At 49.7% G+C, this 26,269-nt stretch overlaps 2 protein-coding genes and 1 pseudogene across 5 annotated transcripts in view; 2 read left to right on the top strand and 1 right to left on the bottom strand.

Moving 5' to 3' along the window:
- LOC124016080 (potassium channel subfamily T member 2-like) overlaps positions 1 to 11,053 on the top strand; it is a 110,430-nt gene extending 99,377 nt beyond the window's left edge. For all 4 annotated transcript variants that reach the window (XM_046331603.1, XM_046331605.1, XM_046331602.1 and 1 more), the window contains 9 exons: positions 209 to 280; positions 4,145 to 4,279; positions 4,458 to 4,569; positions 6,305 to 6,406; positions 6,544 to 6,627; positions 8,642 to 8,770; positions 8,953 to 9,298; positions 9,519 to 9,603; positions 9,866 to 11,053. In XM_046331603.1, the coding sequence (XP_046187559.1) occupies positions 209 to 280; positions 4,145 to 4,279; positions 4,458 to 4,569; positions 6,305 to 6,406; positions 6,544 to 6,627; positions 8,642 to 8,770; positions 8,953 to 9,298; positions 9,519 to 9,603; positions 9,866 to 9,983 (1,183 nt within the window). In that variant the 3' untranslated portion in view covers positions 9,984 to 11,053. The remainder of the gene's footprint in view (positions 1 to 208; positions 281 to 4,144; positions 4,280 to 4,457; positions 4,570 to 6,304; positions 6,407 to 6,543; positions 6,628 to 8,641; positions 8,771 to 8,952; positions 9,299 to 9,518; positions 9,604 to 9,865) is intronic.
- A 2,968-nt stretch (positions 11,054 to 14,021) lies between these two features.
- LOC124016539 lies at positions 14,022 to 21,506 on the top strand (annotated as a pseudogene).
- On the bottom strand, positions 21,324 to 25,606 carry LOC124016538 (E3 ubiquitin-protein ligase TRIM35-like). Its single transcript, XM_046332127.1, has 6 exons — positions 24,287 to 25,606; positions 23,473 to 23,568; positions 22,786 to 23,016; positions 22,681 to 22,703; positions 22,474 to 22,592; positions 21,324 to 22,264 (listed from the first exon to the last, which is right to left on the bottom strand). Exons 1-6 carry the CDS (start codon positions 24,818 to 24,820, stop codon positions 21,705 to 21,707), a joined length of 1,563 nt encoding a protein of 520 aa, XP_046188083.1. The 5' UTR covers positions 24,821 to 25,606; the 3' UTR covers positions 21,324 to 21,704.
- Between the last annotated feature and the right edge of the window lie 663 nt (positions 25,607 to 26,269).

The raw sequence follows: 26,269 nt of genomic DNA, 5'->3' as shown, positions 1-26,269 counted from the left end.
TGCTGTCTTGCCAACTCCTATGGTAATTGACGCATGACAATAATAACTAATGAGAGTTACATGAGTTGGCAAGACAACACAAACGGATCTGGGACTCATGCTACTTCTCTATCTCTACCACTGCAGGGAGCCTGTTTATTTGTTGTGGTAGGTGTAGTTTGTGCTGTATGGGTCTCCTGGTAATCCATATGTGTTGTGATTGATTCAGACCCGAGCCAGACTTCCTGGAGGCTATCTGCTGGTTCCCCATGGTGTTCTACACAGTGGGCTCCATTGACAAGTAAGAGAATCCTCCTCAGCACCCTGGTGGCATCATCTGCTTTTCACTCCTACTCTACTTCTTTTCCTCTACTGCTAATTCATACTGGAGCAGCTACACACCCCGAAGCTGTATATGGATTGACTTTGTTCTGTACTGTATATCACATCAGTTTGTCAATCCTGCTCACTGCTATTTATCTGTATATGGACAATGTCAGTTCTGTTCCAATCTTTCTGTCTCAAGACATAAATTCTATAATCCCAAGCCCCTTTCTCTTCCCCCTCCCTCTCTCTTTCCCCCTCCCTCTCTCTTTCCCCCTCCCTCTCTCTTTCCTCCCTTTCCCCCTCTCTCTTTCCCCCTCCCTCTCTCTTTCTCCCTCCCTGTCTCTTTCCCCCTCCCTTTCTCTTTCCCCCTCCCTGTCTCCTTCCCCCTCCCTGTCTCTTTCTCCCTCCCTCTCTCTTCCTCCCTCTCTCTCTCTCTTCCCCATCCCTCTCTCTTCCCCCTCCCTCTCTCTTCCCCCTCCCTCTCTCTTTCCCCCTCCCTCTCTCTTTCTCCCTCCCTCTCTTTTTCTCCCTCCCTCTCTCTCTCTTCCCCTCCCTGTCTCTTTCCCCCTCCCTCTCTCTTTCTCCCTCCCTCTCTCTTTCTCCCTCCCTCTCTCTTTCCCCCTCCCCCTCCCTCTCTTTCTTTCCCTCCCTCTCACTTTCCCCCACCCTCTCTCTTTCCCCCTCCCTCTCTATTTCCCCTCCATCTCTCTTTCTCCCTTCCTCTCTCTTTCCCCCTCCCTCTCTCTTTCCCCCTCCCTCTCTCTTCCCCCTCCCTCTCTCTTTCTCCCTCGCTCTCTCTTTCTGCCTCGCTCTCTCTTTCCCTCTACCTCTCTCTTTCCCCCTCCCTCTCTCTTTCCCCCTCTCTCTTTCTCCCTCGCTCTCTCTTTCCCCCTCCCTCTCTCTTTCCCCCTCCCTCTCTCTTTCCCTCCCTCTCTCTTCCCCCTCCCTCTCTCTTTCCCTCTCCCTCTCTCTTTCCCCCTCCCTCTCTCTTTCCCCCTCCCTCTCTCTTCCCCCTCCCTCTCTCTTTCCCCCTCCCTCTCTCTTTCCCCCTCCCTCTCTCTTTCTCCCTCCCCCTGTCTCTTTCCCCCTCCCTTTCTCTTTCCCCCTCCCTGTCTCCTTCCCCCTCCCTGTCTCTTTCTCCCTCCCTCTCTCTTCCTCCCTCTCTCTCTCTCTTCCCCATCCCTCTCTCTTCCCCCTCCCTCTCTCTTCCCCCTCCCTCTCTCTTTCCCCCTCCCTCTCTCTTTCTCCCTCCCTCTCTTTTTCTCCCTCCCTCTCTCTCTCTTCCCCCTCCCTGTCTCTTTCCCCCTCCCTCTCTCTTTTCCCTCCCTCTCTCTTTCTCCCTCCCTCTCTCTTTCCCCCTCCCTCTCTCTTTCTCCCTCCCTCTCACTTTCCCCCACCCTCTCTCTTTCCCCCTCCCTCTCTATTTCCCCTCCATCTCTCTTTCTCCCTTCCTCTCTCTTTCCCTCTACCTCTCTCTTTCCCCCTCCCTCTCTCTTTCCCCCTCTCTCTTTCTCCCTCGCTCTCTCTTTCCCCCTCCCTCTCTCTTTCCCCCTCCCTCTCTCTTCCCCCTCCCTCTCTCTTCCCCCTCCCTCTCTCTTTCCCTCTCCCTCTCTCTTTCCCCCTCCCTCTCTCTTTCCCCCTCCCTCTCTCTTCCCCCTCCCTCTCTCTTTCTCCCTCGCTCTCTCTTTCTGCCTCGCTCTCTCTTTCCCTCTCCCCTCTCTCTTTCCCCCTCCCCTCTCTCTTTCCCCCTCCCTCTCTCTTTCTCCCTCCCTCTCTCTTTCCCCCTCCCTTCCCTCCCTTTCTTTCCCCTCCCTCTCTCTTCCCCCTCCCTCTCTCTTCCCCCTCCCTCTCTCTTTCCCTCTCCCTCTCTCTTTCCCCCTCCCTCTCTCTTTCTCCCTCGCTCTCTCTTTCCCCCTCCCTCTCTCTTTCCCCCTCCCTCTCTCTTTCCCCCTCCCTCTCCCTCTTCTTTCCCCCTCCCTCTCTCTTCCCCCTCCCTCTCTCTTTCCCCCTCCCTCTCTCTATTTCCCCTCCATCTCTCTTTCTCCCTCCCTCTCTCTTCCCCCTCCCTCTCTCTTCCCCCTCCCTCTCTCTTTCCCCCTCCCTCCCTCTCTCCCTCTTTTTCCCCCTCCCTCTCTCTTTCCCCCTCCCTCTCTCTTCCCCCTCCCTCTCTCTTTCCCTCCCTCCCTCTCTCTTTCCCCCCTCCCTCTCTCTTTCTCCCTCGCTCTCTCTTTCCCCCTCCCTCTCTCTTTCCCCCTCCCTCTCTCTTTCCCCCTCCCTCTCTCTTCCCCCTCCCTCTCTCTTCCCCCTCCCTCTCTATTTCCCCCTCCTCTCTATTTCCCCTCCATCTCTCTTTCTCCCTCCCTCTCTCTTCCCCCTCCCTCTCTCTTCCCCCTCCCTCTCTCTTCCCCCTCCCTCTCTCTTCCCCCTCCCTCTCTCTTTCTCCCTCCCTCTCTCTTTCCCCCTCCCTCTCTCTTTCCCCCTCCCTCTCTCTTTCCCCCTCCCTCTCTCTTTCCCCCTCCCTCTCTCTTCCCCCTCCCTCTCTCTTCCCCCTCCCTCTCTCTTTCCCCCTCCCTCTCTATTTCCCCTCCATCTCTCTTTCTCCCTCCCTCTCTCTTCCCCCTCCCTCTCTCTTCCCCCTCCCTCTCTCTTTCTCCCTCCTCTCTCTTTCCCCCTCCCTCTCTCTTTCCCCCCCTCTCCTCCCTCTCTTCCCCCTCCCTCTCTCTTCCCCCTCCCTCTCTCTTTCCCCCTCCCTCCCTCTCTTTCTCCCTCGCTCTCTCTTTCCCCCTCCCTCTCTCTTTCCCCCTCCCTCTCTCTTTCCCCTCCCTCTCTCTTCCCCCCTCCCTCTCTCTTCCCCCTCCCTCTCTATTTCCCCCTCCCTCTCTATTTCCCCTCCATCTCTCTTTCTCCCTCCCTCTCTCTTCCCCCTCCCTCTCTCTTCCCCCTCCCTCTCTCTTCCCCCTCCCTCTCTCTTCCCCCTCCCTCTCTCTTTCTCCCTCCCTCTCTCTTTCCCCCTCCCTCTCTCTTTCCCCCTCCCTCTCTCTTCCCCCTCCCTCTCTCTTTCCCTCTCCCTCTCTCTTTCCCCCCCTCTCTCTCTTTCTCCCTCGCTCTCTCTTTCCCCCTCCCTCTCTCTTTCCCCCTCCCTCTCTCTTTCCCCCTCCCTCTCTCTTCCCCCTCCCTCTCTCTTCCCCCTCCCTCTCTATTTCCCCCTCCCTCTCTATTTCCCCTCCATCTCTCTTTCTCCCTCCCTCTCTCTTCCCCCCTCCCTCTCTCTTCCCCCTCCCTCTCTCTTTCTCCCTCCCTCTCTCTTTCCCCCTCCCTCTCTCTTTCTCCCTCCCTCTCTCTTCCCCCTCCCTCTCTCTTCCCCCTCCCTCTCTCTTTCCCCCTCCCTCTCTCTTTCCTCCCTCCCTCTCTCTTTCCCCCTCCCTCTCTCTTTCCCCCTCCCTTCTCTTTCTTTCCCTTTCTCCCTCTCTCTTTCCCCCTCCCTCTCTCTTTCCCCCTCCCTCTCTTTCCCCCCTCCTTCTCTCTTTCCCCCTCCCTCTCTCTTTCCCCCTCCCTCTCTCTTCCCCCCTCCCTCTCTCTTCCCCCTCCCTCTCTCTTCCCCCTCCCTCTCTCTTTCCCTCTCCCTCTCTCTTTCCCCCTCCCTCTTGCTTTCTCCCTCCCTCTCTCTTCCTCCCTCCCTCTCTCTTTCCCCCTCCCTCTCTCTTTCTCCCTCCCTCTCTTTCCCCCTCCCTCTCTCTTTCCCCTCCCTCTTGCTTTCTCCCTCCCTCTCTCTTCCTCCCTCCCTCTCTCTTTCTCCCTCCCTCTCTCTTTCTCCCTCCCTCTCTCTTTCTCCTTCTAGCCTGGACAGTCTGCTGCGTTGTGGGGTGACGTTTGCTGACACCATGGTGGTGGTTGACAAGGAGAGCTCCATGATCGCTGAGGAGGACTACATGGCCGACGCCAAGACCATAGTCAACGTCCAGACCCTCTTTAGGTGGGCTGCTCAGCCATACACATCCATTATACATCCATCACACCATACCATCCTGCACAATACCATCCTGCACCATCCTACCATCCAACAGTTGTTTGTGTGCGTTCATAGATATCTGCATTCAGCAAGCACTCTATGTCTAAGAATTTGATTGTGTCTCTTTCCTCTGTCCTCCCAGACTGTTCCCAGCCCTCAGCATCATCACTGAGCTCACCCACCCAGCCAACATGCGCTTCATGCAGTTCAAAGTCAAAGACCACTACTCCCTGGCTCTCTCCAAGCTGGAGAAGGTAACATTGTATTATGGTACTCTCTGTGGTGAGTCGGACCATCCTAGTCAGATCATCTAATGATGGGTCATATGGGAATGTCAAAAGGAAGTGGTACTCCAGTATTGTAATGCTTTTCCATTTCCCTGTCCCTCTCTCTTCCTGTCTCTCTCGTTCTCTTCCTGTCTCTCTTTTCCTGTCTCTCTTCACTAGTTACCCTTTTCTTGTGGCAACGGGCCACAAATCTTGACACACTGTGTTATTTCACCTAGTAGATATGGGAGTTTATCAAAATTGGGTTTGTTTTGGAATTATTTGTGGATCTGCGTAATCTGAGGGAAATATGTATCTCTAATATGGTCATACATTTGGCAGAAGGTTATGAAGTGCAGCTCAGTTTCCTCCTCATTCTGTGGGCAGTGAGCACATAGCCTGTCTTCTCTTGAGAGCCATGTCTCCATACAGCAGCCTTTCTCAACAGCAAGGCTATGCACACTGAGTCTGTACATAGTTTACATTTACATTTAAGTCATTTAGCAGACGCTCGTCGCTCTATAGTCAAAGCTTTCCTTAAGTTTGGGTCAGTCACAGTGGTCAGGTATTCTGCCACTCTGTACTCTCTGTTTAGGGCCAAATAGCATTCTAGTTTGCTCTGTTTTTTGTTGTTAATTCTTTCCAATGTGTCAAGTAATTATCTTTTTGTTTGCTCATGATTTGGTTGGGTCTAATTGTGTTGCTGTCCTGGGGCTCTGTGGGGTGGACCAGCTTGCTTAGGGGACTCTTCTCCAGGTTAATCTCTCTGTAGGTGATGGCTTTTGTTATGGATGGTTTGGGAATCACTTCCTTTTAGGTGGTTGTGGAATTGAATGGCTCTTTTCTCTCTCTCTCCCTGTCTGTCTCTCTCCCTATCTCTCTCCCTGTCTCTCCCTCTCCCTGTCTCTCTCCCTGTCTCTCCCTCTCCCTGTCTCTCTCTCCCCCTGTGTCTCTCTCCCTATCTCTCTCCCTGTCTCTCCCTCTCCCTGTCTTTCTCTCTCCCTGTCTCTCCCTCTCCCTGTCTCTCTCTCTCCCTGTTTCTCTCTCCCTGTCTTTCTCTCTCCCTGTCTCTCCCTCTCCCTGTCTTTCTCTCTCCCTGTCTTTCTCTCTCCCTGTCTTTCTCTCGCCCTGTCTTTCTCTCTCCCTGTCTCTCCCTCTCCCTGTCTTTCTCTCTCCCTGTCCATCTCTCTCCCTGTCACCCTCTCCCTGTCTTTCTCTCTCCCTGTCACCCTCTCCCTGTCTTTATCTCTCCCTGTCACCCTCTCCCTGTCTTTCTCTCTCCCTGTCTTTCTCTCTCCCTGTCACCCTCTCCCTGTCTTTCTCTCTCCCTGTCTTTCTCTCTCCCTGTCACCCTCTCCCTGTCTTTCTCTCTCCCTGTCACCCTCTCCCTGTCTTTCTCTCTCCCTGTCTTTCTCTCTCCCTGTCTTTCTCTCTCCCTGTCACCCTCTCCCTGTCTTTCTCCCTGTCTCTCCCTCTCCCTGTCTGTCTCTCCACCCGTTTCTCTGTCCCTGTCTTTCTCTCTCCCTGTCTTTCTCCCTGTCTTTCTCTCTCCCTGTCTTTCTCTCTCCCTATCTTTCTCTGTCCCTGTCTTTCTCTCTCCCTGTCACCCTCTCCCTGTCTTTCTCTCTCCCTATCTCTCTCCCTGTCTTTCTCTCTCCCTGTCTTTCTCTCTCCCGGTCTCTCTCACCCTGTTTTCTTATTCCTGTGTATGGTGATCTGATAGAAAGAGAGAGAGAGGGGCTCCAACCTGGTCTTCATGTTTCGTCTACCCTTCGCTGCTGGGAAGGTGTTCAGTGTCAGCATGCTGGATACTCTACTGTATCAGGTTAGTCTGAACTCTCACCCCAGGACAGCAATGCTCAATATTTCAAAACTCAGTCTACAATATTTATATATATTTGTATTTGTATTGCCCCTTTATTACTCAATGACCCTCTGTTGTTTGTTGTGTGTTCCCACCAGTCCTTTGTGAAGGACTACATGATTTCCATCACCAGACTGTTGCTGGGACTAGACTCCATGCCTGGCTCAGGCTTCCTCTGTGCTGTGAGTAACTCATCTGCTCATGTCCTCAATAGTTATCATCAGAAAGCTATGAAATGTGATGATCAACAATATACTGTATAGTATACAGCCCTGCTTAGATTTGACTAAGGTTGAAGGGTCATTAGTGTAGCTGCCTGGTACTGAGGTTGAAGGGTCATTAGTGTAGCTGCCTGGTACTGAGGTTGAAGGGACATTAGTGTAGCTGCCTGGTACTGAGGTTGAAGGGACATTAGTGTAGATGCCTGGTACTGAGGTTGAAGGGATATGAGTGTAGCTGCCTGGTACTGAGGTTGAAGGGACATTAGTGTAGTTGCCTGGTACTGAGGTTGAAGGGACATTAGTGTAGCTGCCTGGTACTGAGGTTGAAGGGACATTAGTGTAGCTGCCTGATACTGAGGTTGAAGGGACATTAGTGTAGCTGCCTGGTACTGAGGTTGAAGGAACATTAGTGTAGCTGCCTGATACTGAGGTTGAAGGGACATTAGTGTAGCTGCCTGATACTGAGGTTGAAGGGAAATTAGTGTGGCTGCCTGGTACTGAGGTTGAAGGGACATTAGTGTAGATGCCTGGTACTGAGGTTGAAGGAACATTAGTGTAGCTGCCTGGTACTGAGGTTGAAGGGACATTAGTGTAGCTGCCTGATACTGAGGTTGAAGGGACATTAGTGTAGTTGCCTGGTACTGAGGTTGAAGGGACATTAGTGTAGATGCCTGGTACTGAGGTTGAAGGGACATTAGTGTAGCTGCCTGGTACTGAGGTTGAAGGAACATTAGTGTAGCTGCCTGATACTGAGGTTGAAGGGACATTAGTGTAGTTGCCTGGTACTGAGGTTGAAGGGACATTAGTGTAGATGCCTGGTACTGAGGTTGAAGGGACATTAGTGTAGATGCCTGGTACTGAGGTTGAAGGGATATTAGTGTAGATGCCTGGTACTGAGGTTGAAGGGAAATTAGTGTGGCTGCCTGGTACTGAGGTTGAAGGGACATTAGTGTAGATGCCTGGTACTGAGGTTGAAGGGACATTAGTGTAGCTGCCTGATACTGAGGTTGAAGGGACATTAGTGTAGCTGCCTGGTACTGAGGTTGAAGGAACATTAGTGTAGCTGCCTGATACTGAGGTTGAAGGAATATTAGTGTAGCTGCCTGGTACTGAGGTTGAAGGGACATTAGTGTAGCTGCCTGATACTGAGGTTGAAGGGACATTAGTGTAGCTGCCTGGTACTGAGGTTGAAGGAACATTAGTGTAGCTGCCTGGTACTGAGGTTGAAGGAACATTAGTGTAGCTGCCTGGTACTGAGGTTGAAGGGACATTAGTGTAGCTGCCTGATACTGAGGTTGAAGGGACATTAGTGTAGATGCCTGGTACTGAGGTTGAAGGGAAATTAGTGTGGCTGCCTGGTACTGAGGTTGAAGGGACATTAGTGTAGATGCCTGGTACTGAGGTTGAAGGGACATTAGTGTAGATGCCTGGTACTGAGGTTGAAGGGACATTAGTGTAGATGCCTGGTACTGAGGTTGAAGGAACATTAGTGTAGCTGCCTGGTACTGAGGTTGAAGGGACATTAGTGTAGCTGCCTGATACTGAGGTTGAAGGGACATTAGTATAGATGCCTGGTCCTGAGGTTGAAGGGAAATTAGTGTGGCTGCCTGGTACTGAGGTTGAAGGGACATTAGTGTAGCTGCCTGGTACTGAGGTTGAAGGGACATTAGTGTAGATGCCTGGTACTGAGGTTGAAGGGACATTAGTGTAGATGCCTGGTACTGAGGTTGAAGGGACATTAGTGTAGCTGCCTGGTACTGAGGTTGAAGGGACATTAGTGTAGCTGCCTGGTACTGAGGTTGAAGGAACATTATTGTAGCTTCCTGGTACTGAGGTTGAAGGAACATTAGTGTAGCTGCCTGGTACTGAGGTTGAAGGAACATTTGTGTAGCTGCCTGGTACTGAGGTTGAAGGGGTATTAATGTAGCTGCCTGGAACTGAGGATGATGAAGGTGGGGTGTTTGGGGTCTCATAGATGAAGATCACTGAGGAGGACCTGTGGATCCGCACCTATGGTCGACTCTACCAGAAACTGTGCTCCTCCACTGGTGACATCCCCATCGGCATCTACCGCACTGAAGCCCAAAAGTTACCAGTCTCTGAGGTACCTGTCTGGACAGATCATCATGTACAGGAGTCAATGACACCAAGCTGTACATCATCATCATGTTTTAGTGATAAAACATCAACACCCAGAATAAAAACTCAACTCACTCAATAACAACTCACAATAGAAACAGCTGCTGCTTGATATTGGTCTGAGCTGTGTGTGTGTCTCTCTCTCAGTCCCAGGTGTCCATCACAGTGGAGGACTACGAGGACACCAGAGAGCCCAGAGAGCCCCTGCTGTCCCGGAGGGGTCCCCACCGCAACTCCACCTCTTCCGAGCCCCCCTCCTCTTCCTCCCACTCCTCGGACCACCCCCTCCTCCGGCGGAAGAGCATGCAGTGGGCCAGAAGGCTGAGCAGGAAGGGGGGTCGGGGGCCCAGCGGGTCGAAGGGGGTCACAGGAAGCGCTGCAGAGAGGATCAGCCAGCAGAGACTGACCCTGTTCAGACGCTCTGAGAGACAGGAGCTCAACTCTCTGGTCCGCACACGCATGAAACACCTGGGCCTCTCAGCCACAGGATTCAGTGAGTACTGTTAGATGTGTTCTGAGGGGTGGATGTGTGGTCATGTAGCACTGCACTGTGCCTGCCTAATGGAAAATAACTGTTTCTTCATAGCTTTGTGTTTTCCTCCACTATTCTTTTGTTGTCAACATTACTAAGGAACAACTTAATTGGTATCATTTGAGTTCCTGTGACATGTCATGTTTATTTCCTGTCTTGTGGTGTGTACTTCCTGTGTCAGATGGGATGACGGACCAGGGCAACAGGTTGTCTTACATCCTCATCAACCCCTCTCCTGACACCAGGCTGGAGCTGCACGATGTGGTGTGAGTACACAATATCCTGATGGCTCAGTCTAATCACACACCATCAGAAGGCAATTTCACACAATTTCACTCAATATACTGGTCCAACTTAAATTAAGTCTTGCACTTTCACTCAGGAAGAAATCACTAAAGTTAAGTGGGTAACCCTTCATAACAAAAGCCTGCAGGTATAATGGTTTATAACTTGTTATAAGAACGTATAAGCATTTGTTAAATGTATTATTCATCTAAGTGTGTCTTGGTGTGTGTGTCCCATGTCCAGGTACTTGATCAGACCAGACCCTCTGTCTCTGTTGCCTAACCAGGGGGGCACTAGGAAGGTCAGCAACAGCCGCTCCGAGGGCCACAGGTTCGACACACAGAACAGCACCCATTTATGAGCGTAGACAACAGAACTCAGCAGCAGAGTGTGAGTGGAGAAAGAAACGAGAGAGAGACAGAGAGAGAGCGAGGGAGAGAAAGAGAGAGAGAAAGAGAGAAAGAGAGAGGGGGGGGATATACTATAGGGAAGGACACATGTTCCACATCTACTCTGAACAGACAGTCACAGCTGTCACGTTGTTTTGTATTCAGAAACTCTCAAATGCATGGACCTTTTCTACAAGCTGGTTTGTTTCATTTATGCAGCGTTTCATTTTTGAAGTGGAGAGCTGGGGACACAGAAGTGCATTCAATGACCTTTTATTTGTATTTATGTATGTGCATGTACTGTATGTATGTTATGAGCCAGACACTGACATTTATATCTGGACAGCCAAAGGAACACATTTCCAAATGACTGTTATTTTTCTGTCTCTATGTGGTTGTGTGTCGAGGTGATTGCAGCCGAGCCAACAGTATGCTGATCTGGGGTTTCATGAATATGTTCTGTACCTTGTAATCTGATCCTACTGTTACTTTAACTCTCCGTCAGTTCCCACATTCATCTTTTAGCTCACCAGTAGCAGAGGAAGTCAAAGAGCAGTGATCACCTGTCAATTTCCACAATTAGAGAGCTAGCAGGCAGACACTAATGCTGGATGATCTACAACACCATTTACTGTCTTCAGAAAGAAAAAAGCTTTGAAGGAGTGACCCAGTCGATGAGTATCTCTTGAACAAATCTAATATTTGTTTACTGATTCATGTAACTTTATGGATAGTTCCAAATGGCCAAGGCCAGCCTTTCTGTCTCTGTTAATTAGTTAGTTAGTGTTTACCCTTCCCCACATCTCCTCAACCAGCTCGCTATTCTATTATTGTCATGCATGTTGGAGAGTCATGCATGTGGAGACCAAGGTCTTGAAAGCCGTGTGAATCTTTGTCAAAAACCCAGCAGAGGTTTTGCAGAGATGGTGGTGCCACCGTGTGGTGAGAATGCTGCTCAGCATCCCTGCACTAGAAGTGCCCTCATTCAGTGCTGTTTCAACAGATATGGAAATATGTATATATTAAAGTTGCTATACATCTACTCTTTCAATGGCTCAGTTTGATTTCCAATTCATTTTCAAAGCTGTCATTATACTCTCACACTGTAGCCAGGCTTGGCTGCCATGCCATCTTGTTCCCCCAGTTATGGCTTGCTGTGATCATATGTTTGTATTGGTGCCAGTGTATCTTGTTCCCCCAGTTATGGCTTGCTGTGATCATATGTTTGTATTGGTGCCAGTGTATCTTGTTCACCCAGTTATGGCTTGCTGTGATCATATGTTTGTATTGGTGCCAGTGTATCTTGTTCCCCCAGTTATGGCTTGCTGTGATCATATGTTTGTATTGGTGCCAGTGTATCTTGTTCCCCCAGTTATGGCTTGCTGTGATCATATGTTTGTATTGGTGCCAGTGTATCTTGTTCCCCCAGTTATGGCTTGCTGTGATCATATGTTTGTATTGGTGCCAGTGTATCTTGTTCCCCCAGTTATGGCTTGCTGTGATCATATGTTTGTATTGGTGCCAGTGTATCTTGTTCCCCCAGTTATGGCTTGCTGTGATCATATGTTTGCATTGGTGCCAGTCTGCTCTGAAGGCTATGCATATAAATAGAGGTGTTTTCCTACCCTTATGAATCCCCTAATGGTCTGAATGCAGTCTCCGATAACGTGGGAACATTGCCTTTACATTTTAACCGTCCTGTAACGCTGAACTTCAGTGATACAGATTGAATACGGCCCTATGCGTTTTATAAACATACAGAACATATATATAATTATAAACAGGGTGGCTCGGGCCCTGAATGCTGATTGTCTGACAGCCATGGTATATCAGACTGTATACCACGGATATGACAAAACATTTAGTTTTACTGCTCTAATTACATTGGTAACCAGTTTATAAGAGCAATAAGGCACCTCGGAGGTTTGTGGTATATGGCCAATATGCCATGGCTAAGGGCTGTGTCCAGGCACTCCGCTTTTCGTCGTGCTTAAGAACAGCCCTTAGCCGTGGTGTATTGGCCATATACCACACCTCCTCGGGCCTTATTGCTTAAATAGACCACCATTATATGTATTAGGGTTCCTTCACTTTCCATTAATCACACTGGTTCACATTGTCCTACTCTCACAGAAACCCACTGCCTCTACTATTATACTCTATCCTACTCACACACTCACAAACAAATATACAGTTGTTATTAATGACTCAATAGATTAGATTACACACACTACTCTCTACTCTCTGTGTGTACAATCTCTACTCTCTGTGTGTGGCAGTAGTAGGATGATTAAGGATGTCACTGAGAGGGAAATCAGCCATATCATATTCCATGAGCAGCGTCATCATGAGTCATTCACCTCCCTCTAAGAACCACACTGCTGGCCCAAGTGCATTCCACTTCTTTAACTTTTTAAAACTAGACAAGTCAGTTAAGAACACATTATTATTTACAATGACAGCCTACCCCAGCCAAACCCTCCCCTAACCCGGACGACGCTGGGCTAAACCCTCCCCTAACCCGGACGACGCTGGGCCAAACCCTCCCCTAACCCGGACGACGCTGGGCCAAACCCTCCCCTAACCCGGACGACGCTGGGCCAAACCCTCCCCTAACCCGGACGACGCTGGGCCAAACCCTCCCCTAACCCAGACGACGCTGGGCCAAACCCTCCCCTAACCCGGACGACGCTGGGCCAAACCCTCCCCTAACCCGGACGACGCTGGGCCAAACCCTCCCTTAACCCGGACGACACTGGGCCAAACCCTCCCTTAACCCGGATGATGCTGGGCCAAACCCTCCCCTAACCTGGACGACACTGGGCCAAACCCTCCCTTAACCCGGACGACGCTGGGCCAAACCCTCCCCTAACCCGGACGACGCTGGGCCAAACCCTCCCTTAACCCGGACGACGCTGGGCCAAGTGTGCGCTGCCCTTTGGGAGTCCCGACCACTGCCGGTTGTGATACAGCCCTGGATCAAACCAGGGTCTGTAGTAACACCTCTAGCACTGCGATGCAGTGCCTTAGGCCGCTGCGCCACTCAGGTGACGGTTTGTCCAGGCCGTGGGAAGCGTCCTCTCATCAGCTCCCTGAATCTGATCCACCTTCTGCTCCCTGAATCTGATCCACCTTCTGCTCCCTGAATCTGATCCACCTTCAGCCCTGGATCAAACCAGGGTCTGAATCTGATCCACCTTCTGCTCCCTGAATCTGATCCACCTTCTGCTCCCTGAATCTGATCCACCTTCTGCTCCCTGAATCTGATCCACCTTCTGCTCCCTGAATCTGATCCACCTTCTGCTCCCTGAATCTGATCCACCTTCTGCTCCCTGAATCTGTTCCACCATCTGCTCCCAAAGCTGAGTTGTTTACATTACCTCATTCTATTGTTCGATGGACACACAGCTTTTAGCTGCAGTCCAGGCTGCGTCCCCATGCCTGCTGTTGGCTTAGCCCTCATCACAGTTTACATTATGTAACTTCCTACTGGGCACAGACTCAATTCAATGTCTATTTCACGTTGGTTCAACGTCATTTCATTGAAATGACATGGAAAGAATGTTGATTCAACCAGGGAGTGCCCAGTGGGTTCTATTTCATTTGCAACCATCAGGTATGGTATTAACATCCTTAATTTCCCATACACAACTCCTTCTGCCCATGGCACGCACGCACGCACGCACGCACGCACGCACGCAAACACGCAAACACACACACACACACACACACACACACACACACACACACACACACACACACACACACACACACACACACACACACACACACACACACACACACACACACACACACACACACACACACACACACACACACACACACGTGTCTCAGCATACCTCATATGCACAAGCTAATGTGGACTGGGTGTGGTGAGGCTACAGAATAAACACTCAATGAAAATAATTGACGTTATAAATGGGCTGAGAAGGAAGAGCCCTGAACAGTCACACACTCCCATGTCGAGGCAGAGACTGAAACAAGAAGAAATGGCAGCTGAAGCATGCAGCGTCCTGATCACGGGGGCCAACCGAGGCCTGGGTTTGGAGATGGTTAACAGATGGTGGAGTCTCCCTGGCCGGTCCGCCAGTTATTAGCCTGCTGCCGAGACCTAGACGGGCTCAGAGCTGAGGTGAGAGCAGAGCTGCTGCTGCTGGAGCAGAGAGAGGAGATTGGAGTGTTCATGATTCCATGTTGTTCTTAGGGCAGCTATGTCTTAGAGGGCAGAGCCATGTATTTAGAGGGTTGGGTCAACTTTTAGAATGTTGTATTTTGTTTTAATTCTAGACATTCAGTTACATAGCCTTATTTAATTCAAATCAAATGTTATTGGTCACATACATACAGTATATTTAGACGATGTTATTGCGGGTGTAGCAAAATGCTTGTGTTTCTAGCTCCAACAGTGCAGTAAAATCTAACAATTCACAACAATACACACACATCTAAAAGTAAAAGAATGGAATTAAGAAATATTTAAATATCAGGATGAGCAATGTCGTAGTGGCATTGACTAAAATACAGTACAATAGAATACAGTATATATGTATGTAAACATTATTAAAGTGACTAGTGTTCCATTATTAAAGTGACCAGTGATTCCATGTCTATGTATATAGGGCAGCAGCCTCTAAGGTGCAAGGTTGAGTAACCGGGTGGCTGGTGATGGCTATTTAACAGTCTGATGGCCTTGAGATAGAAGCTGATGTCAGTCTCTCAGTCCCAGCTTTGATGCACCTGTACTGACCTCTCCTGTTGGATGGTAGCGGGGTGAACAGACCATGGCTCAGATGGTTGATGTCCTTGATGATCTTTTTGGCCTTCCTGTGACATCGGGTGCTGTAGGTGTCCTGGAGGGCAGGCAGTGTGCCCCCAGTGATGTGTTGGGCAGACCGCACCACCCTCTGGAGAGCCCTGCGGTTGCGGGTGGTGCAGTTGCCGTACCAGGCGGTGATACAGCCCGACAATTATGCATCTTTAAAAGTTTGTGAGGGTCTTAGGGGCCCAGATTAATTTCTTCAGCCTCCTGAGGTTGAAGAGGTTCTGTTACGCTTTCTTCACCACACTGTCTGTGTGGGTGGACCATTTCAGATTGTCAGTGATGTGTATGGCAAGGATCTTGAAGCTTTCCACCTTCTCCACTGCGATCCCGTCGATGTGGATAGGGGTGTGCTCCCTCTCCTGTTTCCTGAAATCTACGATCAGCTCCTTTGTTTTGTTGACGTTGAGGGAGAGATTATTTTCCTGACACCACTCCGCCAGGGCCCTCACCTCCTCCATGTTGGTAATCAGATCTTCTACTGTTGTGTGGTCTGCAAACTTGATGATTGAGTTGGAGGCGTGATTGGCCACGCCGTAATGGGTGAACAGGGAGTACAGGAGGGAGCTGACCACGCATCCTTGTGGGGCCCCTGTGTTGAAGATCAGCGAAGTGAAAAATTCCTATCTTCCCCACCTGGGGACGGCCCGTAGGCAAGTCCAGGACCCAGTGGCACAGGGCGGGGTTCAGACCAGGGCCCCAAGCTTAATGATGAGCTTGGAAGGTACTATGGTATTGAATCCTGAGCTATAGACAATGAACAGCATTCTTAGGTAGGTATTCCTCTTGTCCAGATGGGATAGGGCAGTGTGCAGTGCATAGTGATTATTAAATATTCCCCATATTTTGTTAAAAGGGTGCTCACATGGCTGCCTTAGAATGTTGAAATAGTGTCATGTAAATGCATCATAATGCACAAACCTCAATGGCCCAACTCTCTAAATACATGGCTCTGCTTGAAGGCAAACTCCACTGAATAAGGAAAACTCTACTGAGCAAAGATAGAAAATAAAGCCTTCCTGGAGATGTATTTTCTGTGTCTAACCAACAATGTGTCCTTTGTGTTTAAGGGTCTGCGAGACCTGGCAAAGAAGCACCCCAATGTCATCACTGTCGTCCGTCTTGGTGAGTACTCGCTCTGTTCCATTCTTCTGTTTCTTCACGCTCTAGCACTAGGATTATTGAGCCTATTAATGGCACTGTTGTCAATCTCACCAGTCACAGAATGCACTTGTATAGCCTGTACTGTATGAATCACATGGCAGAGTGCCAGGTTACTCTGAGCTGGCCAGCTGGGATGTTAGACTGGATACTGGGGTTGACTCGCCCCAGATCTGTTTGTGCTTTCAGGACATTTACAGTTAGGGGTGGCAAGACAGCACAAACAGATCTGGGTTTAGTCTAGCGGTTGACTGACAGACTTTTTCTCCTCTGTGTCTGCCAGACGCCACAGACCCCTGCAGCATTAAGGAGTCAGCCAGTAGTCTGGTGGGGAAGGCTGGGCTCAACGTGCTAGTAAACAACAAGTGGATGCTGACTCACAGCACCATGCAGACCACAAGTACCCAGGAAATACAGGCTGCATTCAACACCAACATCCTGGGCCCTATGGACATCACTAAGGTGAGGGCAGAGAGCCAGAAAAACACACATACAGATATGTTTAGAGGACATTCAAAATGTATTTTTTTTCCCGAATGTCTGCAACCAAAAGGTGCAGAATACTGAAGAATGATTCATCATTTTTGTTTTCTCTGTCTCCCTCGCTGTCCCTGTCACTCTCATAAGGAGTTTCTGCTCTATCTGCAGTCAGCAGCCACAGCCAGTGGGAAACCAGGAATGTCCTGCAGTAAGCCAGCTGTGGTCAGCATTTCCAGCATGGTGGCCTCCATGGCAACCGTCAAGGAGATGTGTTCTTTCTTCCCTATGGCATCAGCAAAGTAAATAGACCTCTGTTACCCTGCCTGTCATAACACAGCCTCTCCCATCACATTATATTCCCTGTCGGGTTAGCCCAGCCATGTCAGTGGAGGCTGGTGTCAATTTAAATCGGCGGACGGACTCTTTGTAATGGATGGAATGGAATACATGTCATTCTGATGAGTTTGACCTTTTCATTCATTCCGTAGTCATGGCTCTACATCCAATCTATTGTCCTGTATCCTCTCCTCTTTAATAGCCTCCCTCCCTTCCTGCTCCTCCTTTCCTCTCCTCTCAGGCTGGTCTGAACATGCTGACGCTCTGCACTACAGAGGAGTTCAGGAAGGATGAGATCCTGTTTGCGGTCCTGTACCCGGGCTGGGTCCGCACTGACATGGGCAGAGAAGGGGTGAGTCTGACTGGCAGGGCGGAGAAGGGGTGAGTCTGACTGGCAGGGCGGAGAAGGGGTGAGTCTGACTGGCAGGGCGGAGAAGGGGTGAGTCTGACTGGCAGGGCGGAGAAGGGGTGAGTCTGACTGGCAGGGTGGAGAAGGGGTGAGTCTGACTGGCAGGGTGGAGAAGGGGTGAGTCTGACTGGCAGGGTGGAGAAGGGGTGAGTCTGACTGGCAGGGCGGAGAAGGGGTGAGTCTGACTGGCAGGGCGGAGAAGGGGTGAGTCTGACTGGCAGGGCGGAGAAGGGGTGAGTCTGACTGGCAGGGCGGAGAAGGGGTGAGTCTGACTGGCAGGGCGGAGAAGGGGTGAGTCTGACTGGCAGGGCGGAGAAGGGGTGAGTCTGACTGGCAGGGCGGAGAAGGGGTGAGTCTGACTGGCAGGGCGGAGAAGGGGTGAGTCTGACTGGCAGGGCGGAGAAGGGGTGAGTCTGACTGGCAGGGCGGAGAAGGGGTGAGTCTGACTGGCAGGGCGGAGAAGGGGTGAGTCTGACTGGCAGGGCGGAGAAGGGGTGAGTCTGACTGGCAGGGCGGAGAAGGGGTGAGTCTGACTGGCAGGGCGGAGAAGGGGTGAGTCTGACTGGCAGGGTGGAGAAGGGGTGAGTCTGACTGGCAGGGCGGAGAAGGGGTGAGTCTGACTGGCAGGGCGGAGAAGGGGTGAGTCTGACTGGCAGGGCGGAGAAGGGGTGAGTCTGACTGGCAGGGCGGAGAAGGGGTGAGTCTGACTGGCAGGGTGGAGAAGGGGTGAGTCTGACTGGCAGGGTGGAGAAGGGGTGAGTCTGACTGGCAGGACGGAGAAGGGGTGAGTCTGACTGGCAGGGTGGAGAAGGGGTTGAGTCTGACTGACAGGGTGGAGAAGGGGTGAGTCTGACTGGCAGGGTGGAGAAGGGGTGAGTCTGACTGGCAGGGTGGAGAAGGGGTGAGTCTGACTGGCAGGGTGGAGAAGGAGTGAGTCTGACTGGCAGGGTGGAGAAGGGGTGAGTCTGACTGGCAGGGCGGAGAAGGGGTGAGTCTGACTGGCAGGGCGGAGAAGGGGTGAGTCTGACTGGCAGGGTGGAGAAGGGGTGAGTCTGACTGGCAGGGCGGAGAAGGGGTGAGTCTGACTGGCAGGGCGGAGAAGGGGTGAGTCTGACTGGCAGGGCGGAGAAGGGGTGAGTCTGACTGGCAGGGTGGAGAAGGGGTGAGTCTGACTGGCAGGGCGGAGAAGGGGTGAGTCTGACTGGCAGGGCGGAGAAGGAGTGAGTCTGACTGGCAGGGTGGAGAAGGGGTGAGTGTGACTGGCAGGGCGGAGAAGGGGTGAGTCTGACTGGCAGGGTGGAGAAGGGGTGAGTCTGACTGGCAGGGCGGAGAAGGGGTGAGTCTGACTGGCAGGGTGGAGAAGGGGTGAGTCTGACTGGCAGGGCGGAGAAGGGGTGAGTCTGACTGGCAGGGCGGAGAAGGGGTGAGTCTGACTGGCAGGGCGGAGAAGGGGTGAGTCTGACTGGCAGGGTGGAGAAGGGGTGAGTCTGACTGGCAGGGTGGAGAAGGGGTGAGTCTGACTGGCAGGATGGAGAAGGGGTGAGTCTGACTGGCAGGGTGGAGAAGGGGTTGAGTCTGACTGACAGGGTGGAGAAGGGGTGAGTCTGACTGGCAGGGTGGAGAAGGGGTGAGTCTGACTGGCAGGGTGGAGAAGGGGTGAGTCTGACTGGCAGGGTGGAGAAGGAGTGAGTCTGACTGGCAGGGTGGAGAAGGGGTGAGTCTGACTGACACGGTGGAGAAGGGGTGAGTCTGACTGACAGGGTGGAGAAGGGGTGAGTCTGACTGGCAGGGTGGAGAAGGGGTGAGTCTGACTGGCAGGGTGGAGAAGGGGTGAGTCTGACTGTCAGGGTGGAGAAGGGGTGAGTCTGACTGACAGGGTGGAGAAGGGGTGAGTCTGACTGGCAGGGTGGAGAAGGGGTGAGTCTGACTGGCAGGGTGGAGAAGGGGTGAGTCTGACTGGCAGGGTGGAGAAGGGGTGAGTCTGACTGTCAGGGTGGAGAAGGGGTGAGTCTGACTGGCAGGGTGCTTCTATTGAGTTCATTGACCTCAGGGTGGGAAAGGATGTAATGAACTATGTTTAAGCACCTTAGAGCAGTGTTGTCCAAGTAGTCCATCTGGAGCAGGAGTCAGAACCCAATAGTGGGTCGTGGCATAAGCCTACAACTGGGCTTTGGTCTGATGTTCTGTTTTGATTATCTGGTGGGGTCAAAACAACATTTGAAAGGCTTTGATTAGTCATGGCCCAATAAAAGTCTAATACCACTACTGCCACAAAGGCTGACCATTAACAGTGGGGAGAACAAGTATTTGTTACACTGCCGATTTTGCAGGTTTTCCTACTTACAAAGCATGTGGAGGTCTGTAATTTTGAGCATAGGTACACTTCAACTGTGAGAGACAGAATCTAAAACAAAGATCCAGAAAATCACATTGTATGATTTTTAAGTAATTCATGTGCATTTTATTGCATGACATAAGTATTTGATCACCTACCAACCAGTAATAATTCTGGCTCTCACATACCTGTTAGTTTTTCTTTAAGAAGCCCTCCTGTTCTCCACTCATTCCCTGTATTAACTGCACCTGTTTGAACTCTTTACCTGTATAAAAGACACCTGTCCACACACTCAATCAAACAGACTCCAACCTCTCCACAATGGCTAAGACCAGAGAGTGTGTCAGGACATCAGGGATAAAATTGTAGGAGTGCAGAAGGCTGGGATGGGCTACAGGACAATAGGCAAGCAGCTTGGTGAGAAGGCAACAACTGTTGGCGCAATTATTAGAAGATGGAAGAAGTTCAAGATCACCCTCAGTCTGGGGCTCCATGCAAGATCTCACCTCGTGAGGCATCAATGATCATGAGGAAGGTGAGGGATCAGCCCAGAACTACACGGCAGGACCTGGTCAATGACCTGAAGAGAGCTGGGACTACAGTCTCAAAGAAAACCATTAGTAACACACTACGCCGTCATGGATTAAAATCCTGCAGCGCACGCAAGGTCCCCCTGCTCAAGCCAGCGCATGTCCAGGCCCGTATGAAGTTTGCCAATGACCATCTGGATGATCCAGAGGAGGAATGGGAGAAGGTCATGTGGTCTGATGAGAAAAAAATAGAGCTTTTTGGTCTAAACTCCACTCGCCGTGTTTGGAGGAAGAAGAAGGATGAGTAAAACCCCAAGAACACCATCCCAACCGTGAAGCATGGAGGTGGAAACATCAAGGGGACAGGACGACTGCACCGTATTGAGGGGAGGATGGATGGGGCCATGTATCGCGAGATCTTGGCCATCAACCTCCTTCCCTCAGTAAGAGCATTGAAGATGGGTCGTGGCTGGGTCTTCCAGCATGACAACGACCCGAAACACACAGCCAGGACAACTAAGGAGTGGCTCCGTAAGAAGCATCTCAAGGTCCTGGTGTGGCCTAGCCAGTCTCCAGACCTGAACCCAATAGAAAATCTTTGGAGGGAGCTGAAAGTCCGTATTGCCCAGTGACAGCCCCGAAACCTGAAGGAACTGGAGAAGGTCTGTATGGAGGAGTGGGCCCAGATCCCTGCTGCAGTGTGTGCAAACCTGGTCAAGAACTACAGGAAACATATGATCTCTGTAACTGCAAACAAAGGTTTCTGTACCAAATATTAAGTTCTGCTTTTCTGATGTATCAAATACTTATGTCATGCAATAAAATGCAAATTAATTACTTAAAAATCATACAATGTGATTTTCTGGATTTTTGTTTTAGATTCCGTCTCTCACAGTTGAAGTGTACCTATGATAAAAATTACAGACCTCTACATGCTTTGTATGTAGGAAAACCTGCAAAATCAGCAGTGTATCAAATACTTGTTCTGCCCACTGTATGTGTTTACTATGACCACCAGGGGGCGATCGATGCTCCAGGGAGTGTGGAAGGACTCCTGAGCGTGATGGACTCCCTTACTGAGAAACAGACTGGAGTCTTCCTGGACTATGAGGGAAAAGTCATGCCCTGGTAAACTCACTGGATTGTACTGAACACTGGAGAATCTTTTATAAACATTCCATAAAACTTCTATAAATACGCATCAAATAAACATGAGTAAAATCAAGTGGTATCCCCCCCAAAGTTTATTCAATTGAGAAGAAAAAAACAAACATTTTGGGGCATTTATATACAGGAATTGCAATATTCATTGTGTCGTATTGAATATCTTCATTCATCTCACACTTTACTACACATTCCATAACATGGCACAAAAGCCCTTGTCAAATGGAGTCTTCCGGTAATAATCAGGATCTCATTTCTTCTATCAATAAAGTCAAAAGGCAATCAAAAAAAATCTCAAAAAGATCTTACAAAATGTTTTCCACACACACCGTGCCAAACATTTCACTACACCATTACCTATGTGTCTTGAGGCTGGATATGTGCCTTGGATGCACAGCTTCCACTCTCTTTGAATGCTGCCGTCAGAACCCCTCCTCATCACCAGGTGGCGCTGTTCCACACAGCCACTTTGACCGGGCAGATCTTCAGCGGGCCGGGGTTGTTGCCGTTGATGTTGGCTCCAGGGCAGAAGAAGGGGAACATCCTCTCAGTGAAGAAATCATTGAAGGTGTAGATGGACATCATATTAACAGGGTTGGAGAAGGTCACCTCCCCAGACTCGTAGTCCAGCTGCACCCTGACCCTCTTCAGCTCCCCTGTCAGTTTGAGATGGGTGCGTGGCCGGGTCACGGCCATATACTCACCCTCGCAGTGGGAGATCATCCACAAGCCACCCTCAGGGCAGCCTGAGATCCGTCCCTTCCTGTTAATGGACTCCTTGACCACACCCAGCATCCAGTCGTCCTTGTCCCCCACCTCTACCTCCCAGGCGTGGCAGCCGGTGGTGAAGCCCTCAGAGCCAAGGACGAACACGAAGTGGTCAAAACGCTCTGGGTTGTCTGGGAGCACCTGCACATGACCACTGTTGGTCACACTGGTCAGGTCCTTGTTCAGAGAGAGCCAGGAGTAGGCCGTGTTAGGATCCAGAGTCACAGGAGCTGGGAGATGGAGAAAAGGGCTTTAGTGATGGAAACAGTTTTAGAAAATATTTACAAGTTGTGGATCTAGTAATAAATGAATTAGCGTACATCTATACGAGTTAGTAGAAGTTCACTAGAACGTTAGTTGATGCAGTTATATCTAGCTAGACACCCAACAAGCCAAAGACTGGAGCATAAACAGACGACTGTAGTCTTGCTATACATACTGTACTCCACCAGCCCCACCATCTTCTCCCAGACCTTGTACTTGAGGGAGCTGACATGCTTCGCCACGTTGATCATAGCACCGGAGATCTCCTCTGGACCCTTCTGAGGTATCACAGCTCTACAACAATATAACAGCCACTTAGTTCTAGTTGGAGTTTGGTACATTACATTATAAGGGTATTAGGTACTCAAGTCAAAACACTTACCTTTTCTTTGTGTTTCTGTAGTTCTGAAAATAGAACAAGACACATGTTTTGTAATTGTTTGTACTGTTAATACTGCTGGTTTATAAAAGTTCATATTCTTCTTACCTGGAGGAAAAGAGCATCACTGGAGGCTATGTCATTATCAATAGCGATGATGGCATGAGAGAGGGTGAGGATGTCTGCCGTGATGCCCTCTGTCTTCTTCCTCACCAGATGTCTCTTCTGCTCATCTTCCTCCCGTAGAATAGCTATCCTGGCTTCCTCCTCATTCTGAAGGAACTGCCTGAGCTGCTCAAACGCCTCTCTGATGTGATTCTCTGTCTGCTGGGTCTGGCTCTGGCCAAACAGGAGAAACGGGTCATAGGAGAGATACAATCTTATATAGAACTCTAGAACAGAGGCACACAAGTGCAGACATTTGTCAAAACATTGTTTTGGTAGGCAAGCCATTGACAACAAAGTCTCTTACAACCTAGACATGTCTGATTTCTGATTTGTGTGATAAACTCAATCAATTTAAAATAACTTTATTATCCCTCAAGGGGAAATTGCTTGGTCAAACACCAGGCACTTGTATTGCTTGCTCAAATACAAGGCACAAAGCATATTGACTGCTTTGTCCACATGAGGATATACTGTACACAAGTTATAGGACCATATTTTCAAGGGTTTGCTTTTTCAAAGGCATTCCTCCAACTGTTTACAGACTAACAGTGTGTGAGCTAAACATCAGTGTCAGTGTGTTGGGATCTGCTGATGTCCCACGGTTTCAGACACCCTGTTTGTTGATACCTTGATGTGCACAGTTGTGTCATCACACTCCTGCTTGGCTTCATAGAGGCCACGGAGGCTCTTCTTCAGAGGGATCAATTCTTTCTTCATTTCTTCCTGAGGGAGGGAGCGGAGGGGGGGGGGAACGTTTTTAGAGATACAACTGTGAAGTGTGTAAGAGCGTCTGGAGGTTTAGCTCAAGCAAATGTAGCCATGTAAACACGAACGTCAACGGCAGAGCCAAAGCTCAGCGGAGGTCATAGGCTGCTGTTTAACCCTAATCAGGATATTTTGGTGATATTTTTTGGGTGACACCACATTCTATGGTTTTTGGAGTACCGTCTGCAACTGCAGACGTTTACAATAGTTTATTCTGAATCGAGAATTAAAAAGTATCGCCAGGTAAGGGTTAGGTGAAACATTGCTGCCAGTGCTTTGCACTAGCATACGGTGTAACCGTGTAAGGAAGCATTCCCATATCACCTTACAATGTGTAGTTTTCTTTTCTTTGTTTTTATCCAACTAGCAGATACAGTATCAAAGGCTCCGGCTCCCTTTCGAAATGTCACTGTTGTGAAATGTGGCACATCAATAACAATCATGTTTCACAATAGTTATGTTTGATTGCTGACTGTACTGCTTCAAGTTTTATACTGGTGCTAAAACAAGCTGGATTAAGAATACATTTTCAAGGTAATATGGTCAATATAAAGTAGTCTATCTGAATAGAAACTGTGAAATTAAAAGATTCTGACAGAATACAATATTTGCAACTCCATAAAAGAGGGTTACACAACCATCCAAAACTGAATGATATGAGACAAGCCATTCTAACCTTGAGCTCCTGGGCCCCCTCCTCCAGTGGGATCACACAGTGGCCCTGGTGCCTCTTAGACGTGTGACACACACAGCAGAGCACCTCGGCATCATCCTGGCAGAACAGCTTCAGCACCTCCCCGTGTGTGTGGCACTTTGCCTCAGACTTCACTGGGACGCCCCCTCTGTCTGGCCCCCCGCCCGCCTCGCCATGGCTCCTCTGCTCCCTGAAGAAGGTATCGGCCACGTTCTTCAGAGCCAGGCTCACTGTGGGCTCCGTCAGGGAACACTTCCTGCGGCACACGGGACACTCGCGCCTCGCCTTCTTCTGGTTCCAGAACTGCTGCAGGCAGGCCCGGCAGAAGCTGTGGGTGCACTTGAGCACCACAGGGTCCCTGAAGATCTCGCAGCACACAGAGCAGGTTAGCTCATCCTCCAGCATGGAGCCCGAGTGAGAGGACACGGCCCTGGGCCGCAGAGCCATGACCACCTTGGGGCTCTGTAAGAACGAAGGTTTCCCAGGCTGGGAGGAAGCCCGTGGGCGCAGCGCCATGACTGACTCCTGCACTGTAGCTAGAGACTACTGTGGTGTATTCCCTTTACAGTGGAGGAAATATCTTTCAGCAGTGCTGTAGCATCTACTCTTTCCTGAGGAAAGCTCTCTGCCAGCTCTCTCACATCCAGGAACAGACACTGGACTGACAGCTAAGGACACACAACATAGTAAATGAGGGACATGAGATCACATCCTATAGGTGACCTGGACTTGTAGAACAGGTCCTGCTCCGCCCCCCAAGGGAAAAATGTCTTTAAAAGCTAAATCACGTCCCTGCCCACAACAGGATTCTAAGAAACTAGTCCTTAGTTATTATGCCAAGCACAATTGACCTCCCAGTCAGAGTCCGTCTGCCTGTTTCTGAGAAACAAGAGGCATAGGAATAGGATAGGAAATGTACAAATGTTAAACATGTGTTGTAAATGTTTATCAGCACAGAATTATGACAGCATTTTCTAAACTGCAGAGGGGGTTCTTGCTGTTATTTTGTAGGTTTCCTATACCATATTGTCATGTGTGGGTAAAGCCTGGAGCAACAGGTGCTGTGGTGGGAGTAGGGTTAGGAGGCCTCCGACTGGACACAAATTGGTTGAATCAACTTTGTTCCAACGTAATTTGTCAGCGTATTGTGATGTGGAATCTACATTGGATTTGAAAAAAGTAATCAAAGTAAACTGTTGTTTTGAGGGTGAAATTTCAACCACAGGATTGTGTCAACATTGTAACATATTTTTAACATAGACAAATCTTCCCACTGGGCACAGATGTCAATTCAACATCTATTCCGCGTGGGTTCACTGTAATTTCATTGAAATGACATGGAAACAACGTTGAGATGATAACTAAACCAAAAATCGGACATTGTTTTTCCATTGGAATTTGGTTGTGCTTTTAGATGGTTGAAAGCATAGTGATAACACATTAGGAATTCAACAAACTTCTGGCTCTCTTTGAGTGGGTGAATAAAGGTTGAAATCACATTGATCAACATCTCAACCAAATTTCAAAGTTGAAATGACGTGCTGTGTCCAGTGAACTGTATGCAGTAAACAATGGTTGTTTTGGGGATTCAGACCGCTAAAGGTTGACCGTGGGATGCTGAGCTAAGCATTTAGAGGCTGTATATATTCCATCCAAGGACTAAGATTAGTATCAGTACAATTACAAATTAAATCATAGACGTGACTCTCAAACATTGATAAGCCATATCAAATTCCCATTGTGTATTACATTCCCAAACTGTCCTACTATTGAGGGCTGAAGGGAGTGATGAGATTCTTTATCCCTTTACACTTGTGTGTATAAGGTAGTAGTTTTGGAATTGTTAGGTTAGATTACTCGTTGGTTATTGTTGGAACGAGAAGCACAAGCATTTCGCTATACTCACATTAACATCTGCTAACCATGTGTACGTGAAACATACATTTGATTTGAGATGCATGTATT

This window comes from Oncorhynchus gorbuscha, linkage group LG26, assembly GCF_021184085.1.
Source record: "Oncorhynchus gorbuscha isolate QuinsamMale2020 ecotype Even-year linkage group LG26, OgorEven_v1.0, whole genome shotgun sequence".
NCBI classification, from domain to species: Eukaryota; Metazoa; Chordata; class Actinopteri; order Salmoniformes; family Salmonidae; genus Oncorhynchus; species Oncorhynchus gorbuscha.
The sequence above is the reverse complement of the archived record's forward strand: the minus strand, read 5'-3'. Positions and strand labels throughout refer to the sequence as shown.